At 46.0% G+C, this 15049-nt stretch overlaps 1 protein-coding gene across 1 annotated transcript; it reads left to right on the forward strand.

Annotated features, from left to right (window-relative positions):
- Positions 1 to 2547: 2547 nt before the first annotated feature.
- On the forward strand, positions 2548 to 13482 carry LOC117519416 (vascular cell adhesion protein 1-like). Its single transcript, XM_034180766.1, has 4 exons — positions 2548 to 2589; positions 2729 to 2963; positions 12893 to 13153; positions 13238 to 13482. The coding sequence occupies exons 1-4, from the start codon at positions 2548 to 2550 to the stop codon at positions 13393 to 13395; spliced, it is 696 nt and encodes a 231-aa protein (XP_034036657.1). The 3' UTR covers positions 13396 to 13482.
- The last annotated feature ends 1567 nt before the right edge of the window (positions 13483 to 15049 follow it).

Here is a 15049-nt window from a genome sequence, read left to right on the forward strand (position 1 = left end):
GGGATGGAGTGCTGTGGCTGTCCAGGAGGACCAGCGTGTCTCTGCAAGTTCACTGTGAGTGACTGTGCAAACACTCAAAGAAACACTGAGAACCAGTGGCAGAATATCAGCAACTAAATCGCTGATGAATCTGTTTCTGTAATTACGCTAACTTAAACATCACACATCAGCACAAAGTGCTCCAACACAAAGTACTCTAGCACATAATTGAACAAAAAAGCAGGTGTGGGATGAGCGGCCTAGGCTATGATGACATTTAGTCATGAGCACAGATGCAGTCAGCAGATATATGGAAGAACAACCATAAAATGGACAAAATCAGATAGACAGATAAATACTTTCTTCATCCTGAAGGAAATGATGTGGCAGTCTCTCGCTACCATTCACACAAATACAAACACACATTAAAAATACATATAAAAAGTAGAAATAAATAATACTGCACAATTAAAATCAAAGTAAAAGGAGTTTAAGGCCCTACATGGGACATTTCCAGCTCACATCTCCTGCTCCTGGCCGCATTATGCAGCCTGCGGGCACGAGGGACAAGAGTTCTTCAGACTCTCAGTGGAATCTGTTGCTCACGGAGCTTCTCTGGTGGGAGAAGACCGAGTTCAGAGGATGGCTCTGATTGGACAGGGTCTCCCTGATGTTGAAGAGCGTCCTCTGTTCCACCACCTTCTCCACAGAGTCCAGACCCAGTCCAACCACAGAGCCCGCCTTCTTCATGAGCCGGTTCAGCCTGAGAAGGTCTTTGTCTTAGTCCTACCCCCAACACACAATACCATAACGGACCCTAAAAGAAGCCAGCCTTCTAAGAAAGTACATCCTGCTTTGCCCCTTCTTCTACACTGCGTCCATGTTTGCTGTCCAGCTCAGCAACCTGTAGGTGGAGACCACCTCCACCTCCGGTCCATTGAGAATGATGGGCTGCAGAGAGGTTGGCCTCCATCGGAAATCGAGCACCATCTGATCTCTGAAGGTCAGATCTTGGTAGGACTTGGTGGCCTGAGAAGGGTGCAGCCCCTGAATTAGGATGTGGCCCCTGTACCCGCTAAAACCAACTGATTAGTTGAGTCTGATGTTTCCTGGCTCTTGACTGCCTGAGCACACCTCAGAAGTTATTGTACTTGGCCCCACAAATCTTAGAAACATGGTGTCTAACCAGATCCTTACTCTGGATGGCATTACCCTGACCTCTAGTAATACTGTGAGAAATCTTGGAGTCATTTTGATCAGGATATGTCATTCAAAGCGCATATTAAACAAATATGTAGGACTGCTTTTTTGCATTTACGCAATATCTCTAAAATCAGAAAGGTCTTGTCTCAGAGTGATGCTGAAAAACTAATTCATGCATTTATTTCCTCTAGGCTGGACTACTGTAATTCATTATTATCAGGTTGTCCTAAAAGTTCCCTGAAAAGCCTTCGGTTAATTCAAAATGCTGCAGCTAGAGTACTGACGGGGACTAGAAGGAGAGAGCATATCTCACCCATATTGGCCTCTCTTCATTGGCTTCCTGTTAATTCTAGAATAGAATTAAATTCTTCTTCTTACTTATAAGGTTTTGAATAATCAGGTCCCATCTTATCTTAGGGACCTCATAGTACCATATCACCCCAATAGAGCGCTTCGCTCTCAGACTGCAGGCTTACTTGTAGTTCCTAGGGTTTGTAAGAGTAGAATGGGAGGCAGAGCCTTCAGCTTTCAGGCTCCTCTCCTGTGGAACCAGCTCCCAATTCAGATCAGGGAGACAGACACCCTCTCTACTTTTAAGATTAGGCTTAAAACTTTCCTTTTTGCTAAAGCTTATAGTTAGGGCTGGATCAGGTGACCCTGAACCATCCCTTAGTTATGGCTGCTATAGACGTAGACTGCTGGGGGGTTCCCATGATGCATTGTTTCTTTCTCTTTTTGCTCTGTATGCACCACTCTGCATTTAATCATTAGTGATCGATCTCTGCTCCCCTCCACAGCATGTCTTTTTCTTGGTTCTCTCCCTCAGCCCCAACCAGTCCCAGCAGAAGACTGCCCCTCCCTGAGCCTGGTTCTGCTGGAGGTTTCTTCCTGTTAAAAGGGAGTTTTTCCTTCCCACTGTAGCCAAGTGCTTGCTCACAGGGGGTCGTTTTGACCGTTGAGGTTTTTCTGTAATTATTGTATGGCTTTTGCCTTACAATATAAAGCGCCTTGGGGCAACTGTTTGTTGTGATTTGGCGCTATATAAATAAAATTGATTGATTGATTGATAGTGAATTAGCAGTGGGTGGAGGAGGACAGGTGATCTGCAGGAGCAGACTCACGACCTCTGGTCTAGAAGCTTCTTGCAGTGAGCTGCTGGTAGCTTCTGTCTTTTTCTGAGTGGGATTTAGTTCAGGACTCGTTGCTGATTCATCATTTCCTTTTCAAACATTCTTTGAGCTGCTGAATTTGCATTTTTAGTTGACCTGCTGAAAGACTGAAGACCTTCACCGGACGCCACAAACTGCCTCTGTAACCTTTCTTGATTCAGATTTGGTCTCTTCATTTGTCTCATAAACAAAAACAATGTCAGGGGCACGTTGGCAAGTGAACACAGAGGGTCAGCGGGTCACACAGACAGAAACCAGGCTTGGCACCGTCCGCGGGGGGAGGAGTTTATCTGACTTTCATTTAGTTGTTGTTTTGTTTGTTTTTGGCCGCAGATGCTCCAAGGGCGACCGGCATCTCAGTGCGTCCAGCTGAGGAGGTCGTTGAGGGTCAGCGGGTGACTCTGACCTGTCACTCACATGGAGCTCCGACACCAATGCTGCTGCTGACCAGGGACGGCCTGGAGCTGGAGGCGGAGCTTAGTAAGTCTGACTCCTCCTCCTCACTCTCCTTCAGCCTGTCCCCGGCCCTGCTGGACCACGCCGGCCTGTACCAGTGTGAAGCCTCCAACCAGTATGGCTCCCAACGGGTCGCCGCCTACATCACAGTCTCAGGTCAGATGTCGGAGTCTCACTGCATCCTCAAACACTAACCAGCTGTTTTTCATTCCAGCTGAGCGGCACCGCGGGTCTGGTGGGGAACTGTTGGGGAAAAAACACCTTCCTACAAAAATAACCTTTACTCAAAACATAGAAAATCTCAGGTTTCCCCTTGTGAGTCTGTGGGCAGTGCAAATGGAATACACACAGACAACAATAATTTAAATTCAAGTTATTCCTACCAGGTTTATTAAAACAGCAGAGCAGATAAGTCGTCAAAAATCATTCATCTTTGCGCAAAAATGGGTTCAGAATGCATACACATCTTTAATGCCACAAAAACTGATACCCACAGCATGTGCAGCAAAAAGAACACACTTCTTTTCAAAAACAGAGTTTTTAAGCTTCCAGTTCAGAAATCTGTCCGGGCGGAGCGCCCAGTCCCGCACGTCGATCTGTCCGGGCGGGGCGCCCAGTCCCGCACGTCGATCTGTCCGGGCGGGGCGCCCAGTCCCGCACGTCGATCTGTCCGGGCGGGGCTCCCAGTCCCGCACGTCGATCTGTCCGGGCGGGGCTCCCAGTCCCGCACGTCGATCTGTCCGGGCGGAGCGCCCAGTCCCGCACGTCGATCTGTCCGGGCGGAGCGCCCAGTCCCGCACGTCGATCTGTCCGGGCGGAGCGCCCAGTCCCGCACGTCGATCTGTCCGGGCGGGGCTCCCAGTCCCGCACGTCGATCTGTCCGGGCGGAGCGCCCAGTCCCGCACGTCGATCTGTCCGGGCGGGGCTCCCAGTCCCGCACGTCGATCTGTCCGGGCGGGGCTCCCAGTCCCGCACGTCCTCGACCTCATGTAAATATGTAACTCCATGAAGTCCATAAAGCAGGCGTTGTTAATCCTTAATCATCTAACGTTGTGATGGGAAATGATTTGATAATCGCCCTGGGTGCTGAGGTTTACCAGCACATACACCCCCAGTTTCTGCCTTTTGCGGCAAAGTGTAACTACTTAATTAAAGAATCACTGTTTTCTTGTTTTCAGCTCCGTATGAGAACAGGTCCATGTGTTCAGTTCAGTGGTCTTATTGTGTCTCTACAGACACTTTCAAGGTTGCCTCCCCGATAACAAATAATCCAGTCATTGTTCTTCCCTGTGGAAACAAAGTTCTTTCACAGTCAAAATATCAAATCACTCACATTTTACAGAATGCAGAAGCAGCAATTAATTTTGAACAATACAGTCATTCAACTGTTCATTATTGATCAGCATAGTTCAAACATAAATGTACAAACCATTTGATTATAAACAGAGGCATCAACAACATTATTTGCAGTCCACATCTTGAACTCATGACCTTTAAACATATTATGAAACATCATGTCAGGCATTAGTCATGACTTTATTAAAAATGGTCAATGTCTGACATGTTTTAAACCAACATGTTACACCCGACTTAAGCACATGTTATTTATGAAAACCTTAAACCAAAACACTTTACTGATTTGAGAGTCAACAAATCTGTCAGCAGTTTAACATGTTCAATACAATTCATCATAAGCACATATTTCAATCATTAATCAAACTGTATAATATTGTATCATTTCAAAGCCATCATAAATCAGTTGAACACCTGTCAAAGCATAGACATACACATTTTCATTCATTTGACATCATGATAAAACCCTTAAACACATTATGGCACAAGTATACACTCTATTCAGCTTCATTCATTCAATACGATATCTAGTTCATTTAAACCCGCATGGTGTACATACTTCTAAACAGTTGTTACTTTTTGAAGATAATGAACACAAAACCTTTTATTCAGTTTGCTAACTTTTAGCATTGTTAGCACGCAAAGCTAATTATAAGTAAAATAGCATATATTTTCATTTATTCTTAACAGAATCCGTGATCTGAGGCGGCAGAGACCGGATGGTGTTTGGGGCTTGTTTCTTTAGTTTCAGTTGTTAAGTTTGAGTTCACAGCATTTGATGTTATGGAGGACCAGAGACAAGAACCTGGTCAGAACCGGGGTCACTGTAACAGGCAAGACTCCACTTTGTCAGACTGCACCAGGGCTCTAACCTTTGGACCTGGTTTTGGACATGTTGACTGTTGAGATTAAAGGCAGGAGGACACAGAGACGAAGCCGGACATTCGTTTTGAAGATGGACAGGAGGTAGACATGAGGTTTGAGGCTGGAAGAAAACCAGGATTCAGGACTTTGGTCTGAGGACCACGAGCTAAAGATGGAACGACTGGAAGAGGCCATTAGGATGAAGGTGAATGTTAAAGGTCAGGTTTATGAGAGAGTGTGGAGCTCCAAAGATGGACACAAGAGCAATCAGAGATTTCTGACGTCCGCCAATCCGGATCCAGATCACCTCCAAAATTGAATGGAGTCTTTCCTAATGTGGTGCAAATTCTGTCAAAATCCATTCAGTATCTTTGACGTAATCCTGCTAAAAGACAGACAAATAAATAAACACCAATAGTTTTATTATGTCCTTGAGAGAGATATACTTTATACTTTATTGATCTCACAGTGGAGAAATTCCGTTTACACTCCAGTTACCTCAGACAGCAATTAGTCCACAATTATTACTTGTTTACCGTAATAATGGCACACATCAGAATTAAAGACAGCACATACACATTTGACATTGTTTATGTGTACTAAGTTTGAAGAAGTCCGTTATCCGAATTGAGGCAAGTGGATGAAGGCCACACAGGAACACTGAGATGCGCCACCGGAAGAACGGGGGCTGCAGCTAAAACTGCACCGTCCCCGCCAAAGGGGAAAGGAGTGACGTTAGGCAGGCACCGGAAAGGGGAGTGTTGCTGGGGGGTAGGAGGCGGGTGGGGGGAGGGAGTGGAGCATGCTTCAGTCCTGTGAAAAGCAGTTTATTGTCTTTGTGAGTAAGAAACAGCCAAATGTTCCCCAGGCCGAAAAAAAATTCCTCTGGAGGAAAACAGTCGGGCAATTTGACCTTCAGGCTTGATAAGCCTGTAATGTTATGATTTAAGCAGTGAAAAACACTTTTAACAGTTCCACTTGAACAACCAAATCCAAATTATGAATTAAGAATATTCACCGGCCTCTGAAATCTTCGACTTCAACTGCAAGGCGCACATCTGCTCCAAGATGTCATCCAATTTGCGTCTGAGTTCAAGAGTCATCGCAGTCTGAGAATGCACTGCCTTGCCAACCTCGTTAATCATGACGGACAAGCGAGGGCCCGTGGTTCTTGATACCGCCGTTTTTCCAATTTTCCGGTAGATCAGGGCAGCACATAAGCCAGAAAGTACCAGCCCTGCTACCATAAGACCAAAAATGAACAAATCCTCAACGTCCTCAACGGAGAAAGGCGCCAAGCATGCAATACACCAAGACCCCCAGGAGTCGAGAACATAGCCCGCGGGATGCATTCCATCTGGGCAGGTAGGATCCCCCAGTCCTGACCTTCTTGTAGAAAAAATGGTGTCAATAGCTTTCAGAGACCAGCTGATCAATTCCATGGTTAATCCAATAGTGGTCCAATAGATCCAGTATCCAATATAATTTGAGGAATTCACAGTCTGGTGAAGTAGGGACTTGAAGGTTAAAGCAGAGAACAGAGATAAGGGAGGAGTGGAGGAGATGCGACCGCCCTCGTCAGAGTCCCAAGCTGAATCGGTGGACGTCAGAATCAGAGAAAGAACAAAAGTCCAGGAGGGAAGGTTGAGGTGGTTTGGACACATTGAGGGGAGGGACAGAGATAGACACCTGAGAGAAGGAAGTCCATCAGAACCATCGACCCACATGGATCAAGAGTTTTATTTCAGTCATTCCACCAAACAAGATGGCAGTAATTTTATTTAGCTCCGCCCCTTCAGTTTCAGCATTAAAGGACGTGTTGGACGTTTTTAACGTCCCAGTTAGCAACATAACATCAAAGTATTCATGACTGTAAGTCTCTCCACACACATGCACTCATAATTAGTGTATCTGATGTTTTTATTGCTCTCCCTGAGTGAGATAACAGGTGCAGTACCAGAAAATGTCTCACTCGCCAATTCTCGGCAGAAACATCCTGATGACTCACAGACAGAGTGAAACAAACCGAAGCTCTGAAGCTCTGGAGCTTTTCTTTGACAGCAATGCTCGGATTTACAGAGGAGATGACACATTTCATCCTGAAACTCTTAACTTTTTCAGACTCTGTTGGGTTTTGGAACCTAACATGTGGTGACGCTGCTGTTTGTGTCACAGGATGCTGGTTTACTGCTGCTGTGATCAGGGACGTGGATCGTTTCCGCCGCGCTATTTTTACAGGCTGCCTGGACACGCAGATGTATTTGTAACATTGGAAAAAAAGTCTGAATGTCAGGATTTGGGTTTTGTCTGTTTTTATTTCTTTGTTTTGGTTTGTTTGTTCTGTTACTTATTGCTTTGTTTGTTTTCTTGCTGGGGGTTTTTCCTGCTTGGGTCTGTCTGTCCCTTTCTCTCTTGTCTGTCTCTGCTGGCTCTTGGTGGTGGGTGTTTCCCTTTTTCTGGCCATACCCTCATTCTGGAGCATTCCACGCACACCTGCTCTCAGTCTGCTGCTTATCACCAGGGTGTTTATAAGCTCCTCTCTTTGCCGTATTCGTTCGCCAGATTGATGTGCCTGGTGCCTTCTCTCTAGCTCTGTTTTTGTATTCTCGACCTGCTTGCCTCACATTACAACTACCTGCCTGTATCCTCGACCATGCCTTTGCCTGATGTTTTTGGTTTTGTTACACTTGCTGGACTGCCTCTCTGTGTACCGGACCCTGTTTACTGCTTCAGTAAACTGCTTTTACTTTCAGAGCTCATTGTCTGAGTCCTGCATTTGCGTCCAGCCTAACCTGTCAACAAGACCTGATACTGAATACATTATTTTCAGGAGATAACATGCCACAGTCATGACACGTGAGCTGAAGGCATCACTGCGGTCGGACATCATTCTCTGGCCGCGATCTCGCGTGTGAAGTGTGAATGAGAACTTATTTTGGACCTGGACAAGTTCTCCAACTGGTGATTGCGCACACGATGCATACATTGGGGCTTCTTTGATGGTGTGGACTTTACATTTGGAAATCTTTATAACTGGGTGAGTGACATGTTCAGGTTTTTCCTCTTGTGCTTTGTGTTCTCTTCAGTGGAGGGGGTAGGTTATTTTTTATTTTACTTTGAGAGAGTCTGTGGGAAGTTGAACCTTCATGTATGTGCAGCGCGCTGCTTTAACCCAAAAATCTCAGCACAGCGAATATTCAGCTCTCAGCTGCTGCCACAGCTGTGATCACAGTGACAAACAGGTGACAGGTGCAGCGTTCTGTTTACCACTGTACAATGTGCTGCTCATTTGCCACTGACCATGACGGTCCCACATCATCACAGCGTTCACTTTGGAAATGATTCGGTCGTTTCAGCGTGTTGATGCCGATCGGAGCGCGGCGCGCTCTCCACCGTTGTGCAGCCGTCTTTAAACCGGTTGTACCGCTCCTTAATCTGTATGATGCCCAGAGGATTGTCACCGAAAGCCGTCTGAATAATCCGAATGGTTTCCACCTGGCTATTGCCCAGTTTGTGGCAAAATTTGATGCAGTCGTGCTGCTCCAGTCATTCCGCCATTTCCTTACAAAGAAAATACGATGAGAGACTCCACCCATCCTCACACAAAGGCTGCTTACAAGCAAATCACGCAACCGACAGGCGTGAAAAAAATCACGCATGTGCACGAAGGTTCAAGGTTGGCTCATGCAAGCACACGTGATTCAAATCCATCAGGTTTTTGAAAAAAATAAAAAGGTTGGATACTTTTCTAACAGACCTCGTGTGTATATATATATATATATATACATATATATATATATATATATATATATATATATATATATGTGTGTATATATATATATGTGTATATATATATATACACACCACCGATCACCACCTGGTGGTGAGTTGGATCCACTGGGAGTGGAGGAAGCCGGTCAGACCTGGCAGGCCCAAACGTATCGTGAGGGTCTGCTGGGAACGACTGGCAGAACCCTCTGTCAGTGAGGTCTTCTCCCAGATCCCAGATCCCGGGGGAGGTTGGAGACATGGTGGACCATGTTCTCCACCTCCATTGTTGATGCGGCCGCTCGTAGCTGTGGTCACAAGGTCTCTGGTGCCTGTCATGGCGGCAATCCCCGAACCCGGTGGTGGACGCCGGAAGTAAGGGATGCCGTCAAGCTGAAGAAGGAGTCCTACTTATCGTTGTTGGTAGGTGGGACCCCGGAGGCAGCTGACAGGTACCGGCAGGCCAAGCGTGCCACAGCCCGTGCGGTCGCAGAGGAAAAAACTCTGGTCTGGGAGGAGTTCGGGGAGGCCATGGAGGAGGACTATCGGTCGGCCTCGAAGAAATTCTGGCAAACCGTCCGATGCCTCCTCAGCCGGTAAGGTCTATTCCAGAGTACTGTAGAGGAGAATTTGACCAATGGTCGAACCTCGGATTCAGGAGGAGCAGTGTGGTTTTTGTCCTGGTCGCGGCACACTGGACCAGCTCTACACACTCCATCGGGTGCTCGAGGGTTCATGGGAGTTCGCCCAACCAGTCCACATGTGTTTTGTGGATCTGGAGAAAGCGTATGACCGTGTCCCTCGGGCACCCTGTGGGGGGTGCTCCAGGAGTACCGGGTCTGGGGTCCTTTGCTAAGGGCTATCCGGTCCCTGTACGACCGCAGCAGGAGCTTGGTTTGCATTGCCGGTAGTAAGTCAAACCTGTTTCCAGTGCACGTTGGCCTCCGCCAGGGCTGCCCTTTGTCACCGGTTCTGTTCATTATTTTTATGGACAGAATTTCTAGGCGCAGCCAGGGTGTAGAAGGGGTCTGGTTTGGGAACCACAGAATCTCGTCTCTGCTGTTTGCGGATGATGTGGTTCTGTTGGCTTTGTCAAATCAGGACCTTCAGGGTGCACTGGGGCGGTTTGCAGCCTAGTGTGAAGCGTCCGGGATGAAGATCAGCACCTCCAAATCCGAGGCCATGGTTCTCGACCGGAAAAAGGTGCTTTGCCCTCTTCAGGTCGGTGGAGTGTCCTTGCCTCAAGTGGAGGAGTTTAAGTATCTCGGGGTCTTGTTCACGAGTGAGGGACGGATGGAGTGTGAGATCGATAGACAGATTGGTGCAGCATCTGCAGTGATGCGGTGGCTGTATCGGACCGTCGTGGTGAAGAGAGAGCTGAGTAGGGGGGCAAAGCTCTCAATTTACCGATCGATCTACGTTCCGATCCTCACCTATGGTCATGAGATTTGGCTCATGACCGAAAGAATGAGATCGCGAGTACAAGCGGCCGAGATGAGTTTCCTCCGCAGGGTGGCTGGGCGCTCCCTTAGAGATAGGGTGAGGAGCTCGGTCACTCGGGAGGAGCTCGGAGTCGAGCTGCTGCTCCTCCACATCGAAAGGAGTCAGTTGAGGTGGCTCGGGCATCTTTTCGGGATGCCCCCTGGACGCCTCGCTGGAGAGGTGTTCCAGGCACGTGCCATTGGGAGGAGGCCCCGGGGAAGACCCAGGAAACGCTGGAGGGACTACATCTCTCGGCTGGCTTGGGAACACCTTGGGGTTCCCCCTGGAGGAGCTGGGGGAGGTGTGTGTGAATCAGAAGGTCTGGGCAGCTTTGCTTGAGCTTGACCCGACTTCAGATAAAGCAGAAGAAAATGGATGGATGGATGGATATATATATATATATATATATATATATATATATATATATACAACCCCTGGCAAAAATTATGGAATCACCGGCCTCAGAGGATGTTCAGTTGTTTAATTTTGTAAAAAAAAAAAGCAGATCACAGACATGACACAAAACTAAAGTCATTTCAAATGGCAACTTTCTGGCCTTAAGAAACACTATAAGAAATCAAGAAAAAAAGATTGTGGCAGTCAGTAACGGTTACTTTTTTAGACCAAGCAGAGGAAAAAAATATGGAATCGATCAATTCTGAGGAAAAAATTATGGAATCACCCTGTAAATTTTCATCCCCAAAACTAACACCTGCATCATATCAGATCTGCTTGTTAGTCTGCATCTAAAAAGGAGTGAACACACCTTGGAGAGTGCTTGTTAGTCTGCATCTAAAAAGGAGTGAACACACCTTGGAGAGTTGTTGCACCAAGTGGACTGACTTGAATCATGGCTCCAACACGAGAGATGTCAATTGAAACAAAGGAGAGGATTATCAAACTCTTAAAAGAGGGTAAATCATCACGCAATGTTGCAAAAGATGTTGGTTGTTCACAGTCAGCTGTGTCTAAACTCTGGACCAACTACAAACAACATGGGAAGGTTGTTAAAGGCAAACATACTGGTAGACCAAGGAAGACATCAAAGCGTCAAGACAGAAAACTTAAAGCAATATGTCTCAAAAATCGAAAAATGTACAACAAAACAAATGAGGAACGAATGGGAGGAAACTGGAGTCAACGTCTGTGACCGAACTGTAAGAAACCGCCTAAAGGAAATGGGATTTACATACAGAAAAGCTAAACGAAAGGCATCATTAACACCTAAACAGAAAAAAACAAGGTTACAATGGGCTAAGGAAAAGCAATTGTGGACTGTGGATGACTGGATGAAAGTCATATTCAGTGATGAATCTCAAATCTGCATTGGGCAAGGTGATGATGCTGGAACTTTTGTTTGGTGCCGTTCCAATGAGATTTATAAAGATGACTGCCTGAAGAGAACATGTAAATTTCCACAGTCATTGATGATATGGGGCTGCATGTCAGGTAAAGGCACTGGGGAGATGGTTTATGGAAGTTTATGTTGATATTTTGGACAATTGAAAGGATGTTTGGGGATGATGAAATCATTTTTCAAGATGATAATGCATCTTGCCATAGAGTAAAAACTGCGAAAACATTCTTTGCAAGAAGACACATAGGGTCAATGTCAACGAGCAGATCTGATTTGATGCAGGTGTTAATTTGGGGGATGAAAATTTACAGGGTGATTCCATAATTTTTTCCTCAGAATTGAGTGATTTCATATTTTTTTCCTCTGCTTGGTCTAAAAAAGTAACCGTTACTGACTACCACAATCTTTTTTTCTTGATTTCTTATAGTGTTTCTTAAAGCCAGAAAGTTGCCATTTGAAATGACTTTAGTTTTGTGTCATGTCTGTGATCTGCTTTTTTTCTACAAAATTAAACAACTGAATGAACATCCTCTGAGGCCGGTGATTCCATCATCATGCCAGGGGTTGTATGTATATATATATATATATATATATATATATATATATATTACCAGTTACATACAACACTTATAAGTGTTTTGTTTAGTTTTTAACAGGCTGCGTTTCGGACTCGTGGCCGTGCAGCTGCACTAAACCTTCTCAGAGCTGCTCCTTTTACTGTGACTGCATCAAAATTAACAGTTTTCACTTAAAAAGAGTCGTCAGAACACGACATCACACTTACGTAAACTTTGTAATTAATCTGTGCCTCAGTTCTTCATGTTATCAGATACATTCCATTCAAGCACACGCTGGGACGCTTCTCATAGTGACGTCACTTGTCAGAAACGTCTGAGTACTTGGTTTTCAGACATCTCCAGAGCTGTTTGCTGTGAATTCCGTATATTTTGGAACCAGTCACAGACATGGACAAAGTATCCCGGTGGGTCATCAGATGGTCACTAACAGACTAAATCTAAATTGTTATGATTTCAGTGCAACGTATCCTTGAAATACTGACTTATAGATTTTTTTAGAATGAAAGAGAGCAAACATAAAAAACTGTCCATCGGTGTCTCTCAGCATTTTTCTTTTTCATGTCGGATCAGTAGTTTTCCTGAACCTGTTACCGTGAGTTCACACGTCTCCAAAGTGGCTGCAGTGTGAATCATGTGACCGAGAACTCTCTACAAGCTTTAACTGCATCTGGGATTTTTTTCAGCTCCTCCGAGGAACACCACGGTCCATGTGCTGCCGTCTACGGTGGTCCACAAGGGACAAAACGTCTCAATCTCCTGCCAAACCATCAGCTTCCCGCCGGCTGTCATGTTTTTGAAGAAACTAGCCAACGGCATGGAGCACCGCTCTGCAGACGGCACCTTTCTATTGGTCAGCGTCTCCACCGCAGACTCAGGCTTGTACCAGATCAATGTGACCAATGAGCTTGGATACCAGGTCCAAGTCTTCAGCATCAGTGTCAGAGGTCAGTGTCATCACCTGCTGACTTTTAGGCCAGGGTCCACCCCTGACAGGTGCTGGCTTTCAGTTCTTCTTTTTCCCCTCTCAGAGAGAAGCGCTCGTCCTCCGTCTGACCTCAGCGTCCTCCTCCCGACGGTCTGCGTGGCTGTTGGCCTGGCAGCCAGCGCTCTGCTGCTCGACTTCCTGCGCCGGTCCAGGAAGAAAGGTTTCTATCAGCTGGCCCGTTTGGCTCCAACCCCAGCCTGAACCCATCACCTACCGCAGAGCCAAAACAACACCAGAATGGCCGAACGATTCCCGCTGATGCCAATTATTTAAAACAACGTGCAACCATTCAAAACCCTCAAATATCACACAGAACATCATCATCATCAAAATCATCATCATCATCAAAATCACCATCGTTGTCATCATTATCATCATATCAATGTTTCTTTGTAGGCTCTCAGTTGTCCAGGTGGTTTCCATAGTAGAGAAGCTTAAATCTTCGACTGGACTGGGTTGCTTGACATGAGGACGTTTCGCTTCAAATCACAGAAGCTTCCTCAGCTAAAATTCTTGCTCTGGAAGTCTGACTTCTGTCTTGACTCTTGTAGAGAAGAATAAACCAGAAGCCAACAAAAGCTGGAGTTTTTTAACCTAACCAGACCCCACCTACCGAGAGGCTGACTGCTATAGGCTAGTGACTAAACAATAGCTCTAATTAGCACCTATTGTGCTCTAGTTAGCACTCTCCTAATGACAGGACGGAAGCCTCCCCTGATGGCTCCCTTGATGACTCTCTCCTGATGACATGAATGACTCATTACCATGAACAAAAGACTGAAACTGCTTTGACCTGAGTACCACATTGTAAACAGGGGACAAAGCGTGTCTGAGACCCGCTCCGCGGTTAAGGCTGGGTTTCAACTGTTTTACAAAGAATGCTTCCTTGACACCTCTCTCAAACCATTTCTTCTCTCTGGCTAAGATTTTAACTTCCTTGTCCTCAAACGTGTGGTTAGTGTCTTTCAGATGGAGATGAACTGCAGCCTGAGGTCCACTGGCGACCTCTCTGCGGTGCTGGTATAGCCTCTTGTGTAAAAGTTGCTTTGTCTCACCTATGTAGTGTTCATTACAGTTTTCCTGACATGTGATATGATACACTACATTGCTCTGTTTTATAGCTAGGGTGAACTATACTCAACAAAAATATAAACGCAACACTTTTGGTTTTGCTCCCATTTTGTATGAGATGAACTCAAAGATCTAAAACTTTTTCCACATACACAATATCACCATTTCCCTCAAATATTGTTCACAAACCAGTCGAAATCTGTGATAGTGAGCACTTCTCCTTTGCTGTGATAATCCATCCCACCTCACAGGTGTGCCATACGAAGATGCTGATTAGACACCATGATTAGTGCACAGGTGTGCCTTAGACTGCCCACAATAAAAGGCCACTCTGAAAGGTGCAGTTTTGTTTTACTGGGGGGGGATACCAGTCAGTATCTGGTGGGACCACCATTTGCCTCATGCAGTGCAACACATCTCCTTTGCATCATCCGTGAAGAGAACACCTCTCCAACGTGCCAAACGCCAGTGAATGTGAGCATTTGCCCACTCAAGTCGGTTACGACGACGAACTGGAGTCAGGTCGAGACCCCGATGAGGACGACGAGCATGCAGATGAGCTTCCCTGAGATGGTTTCTAACAGTTTGTGCAGAAATTCTTTGGTTATGCAAACCGATTGTTCCAGCAGCTGTCCGAGTGGCTGGTCTCAGACGATCTTGGAGGTGAACATGCTGGATGTGGAGGTCCTGGGCTGGTGTGGTTACACATGGTCTGCAGTTGTGAGGCTGGTTGGATGTACTGCCAAATTCTCTGAAACGCCTTTGGAGACGGCTTATGGTAGAG

This window comes from Thalassophryne amazonica, chromosome 10 (genome assembly GCF_902500255.1).
Source record: "Thalassophryne amazonica chromosome 10, fThaAma1.1, whole genome shotgun sequence".
Taxonomy (NCBI): domain Eukaryota; kingdom Metazoa; phylum Chordata; class Actinopteri; order Batrachoidiformes; family Batrachoididae; genus Thalassophryne; species Thalassophryne amazonica.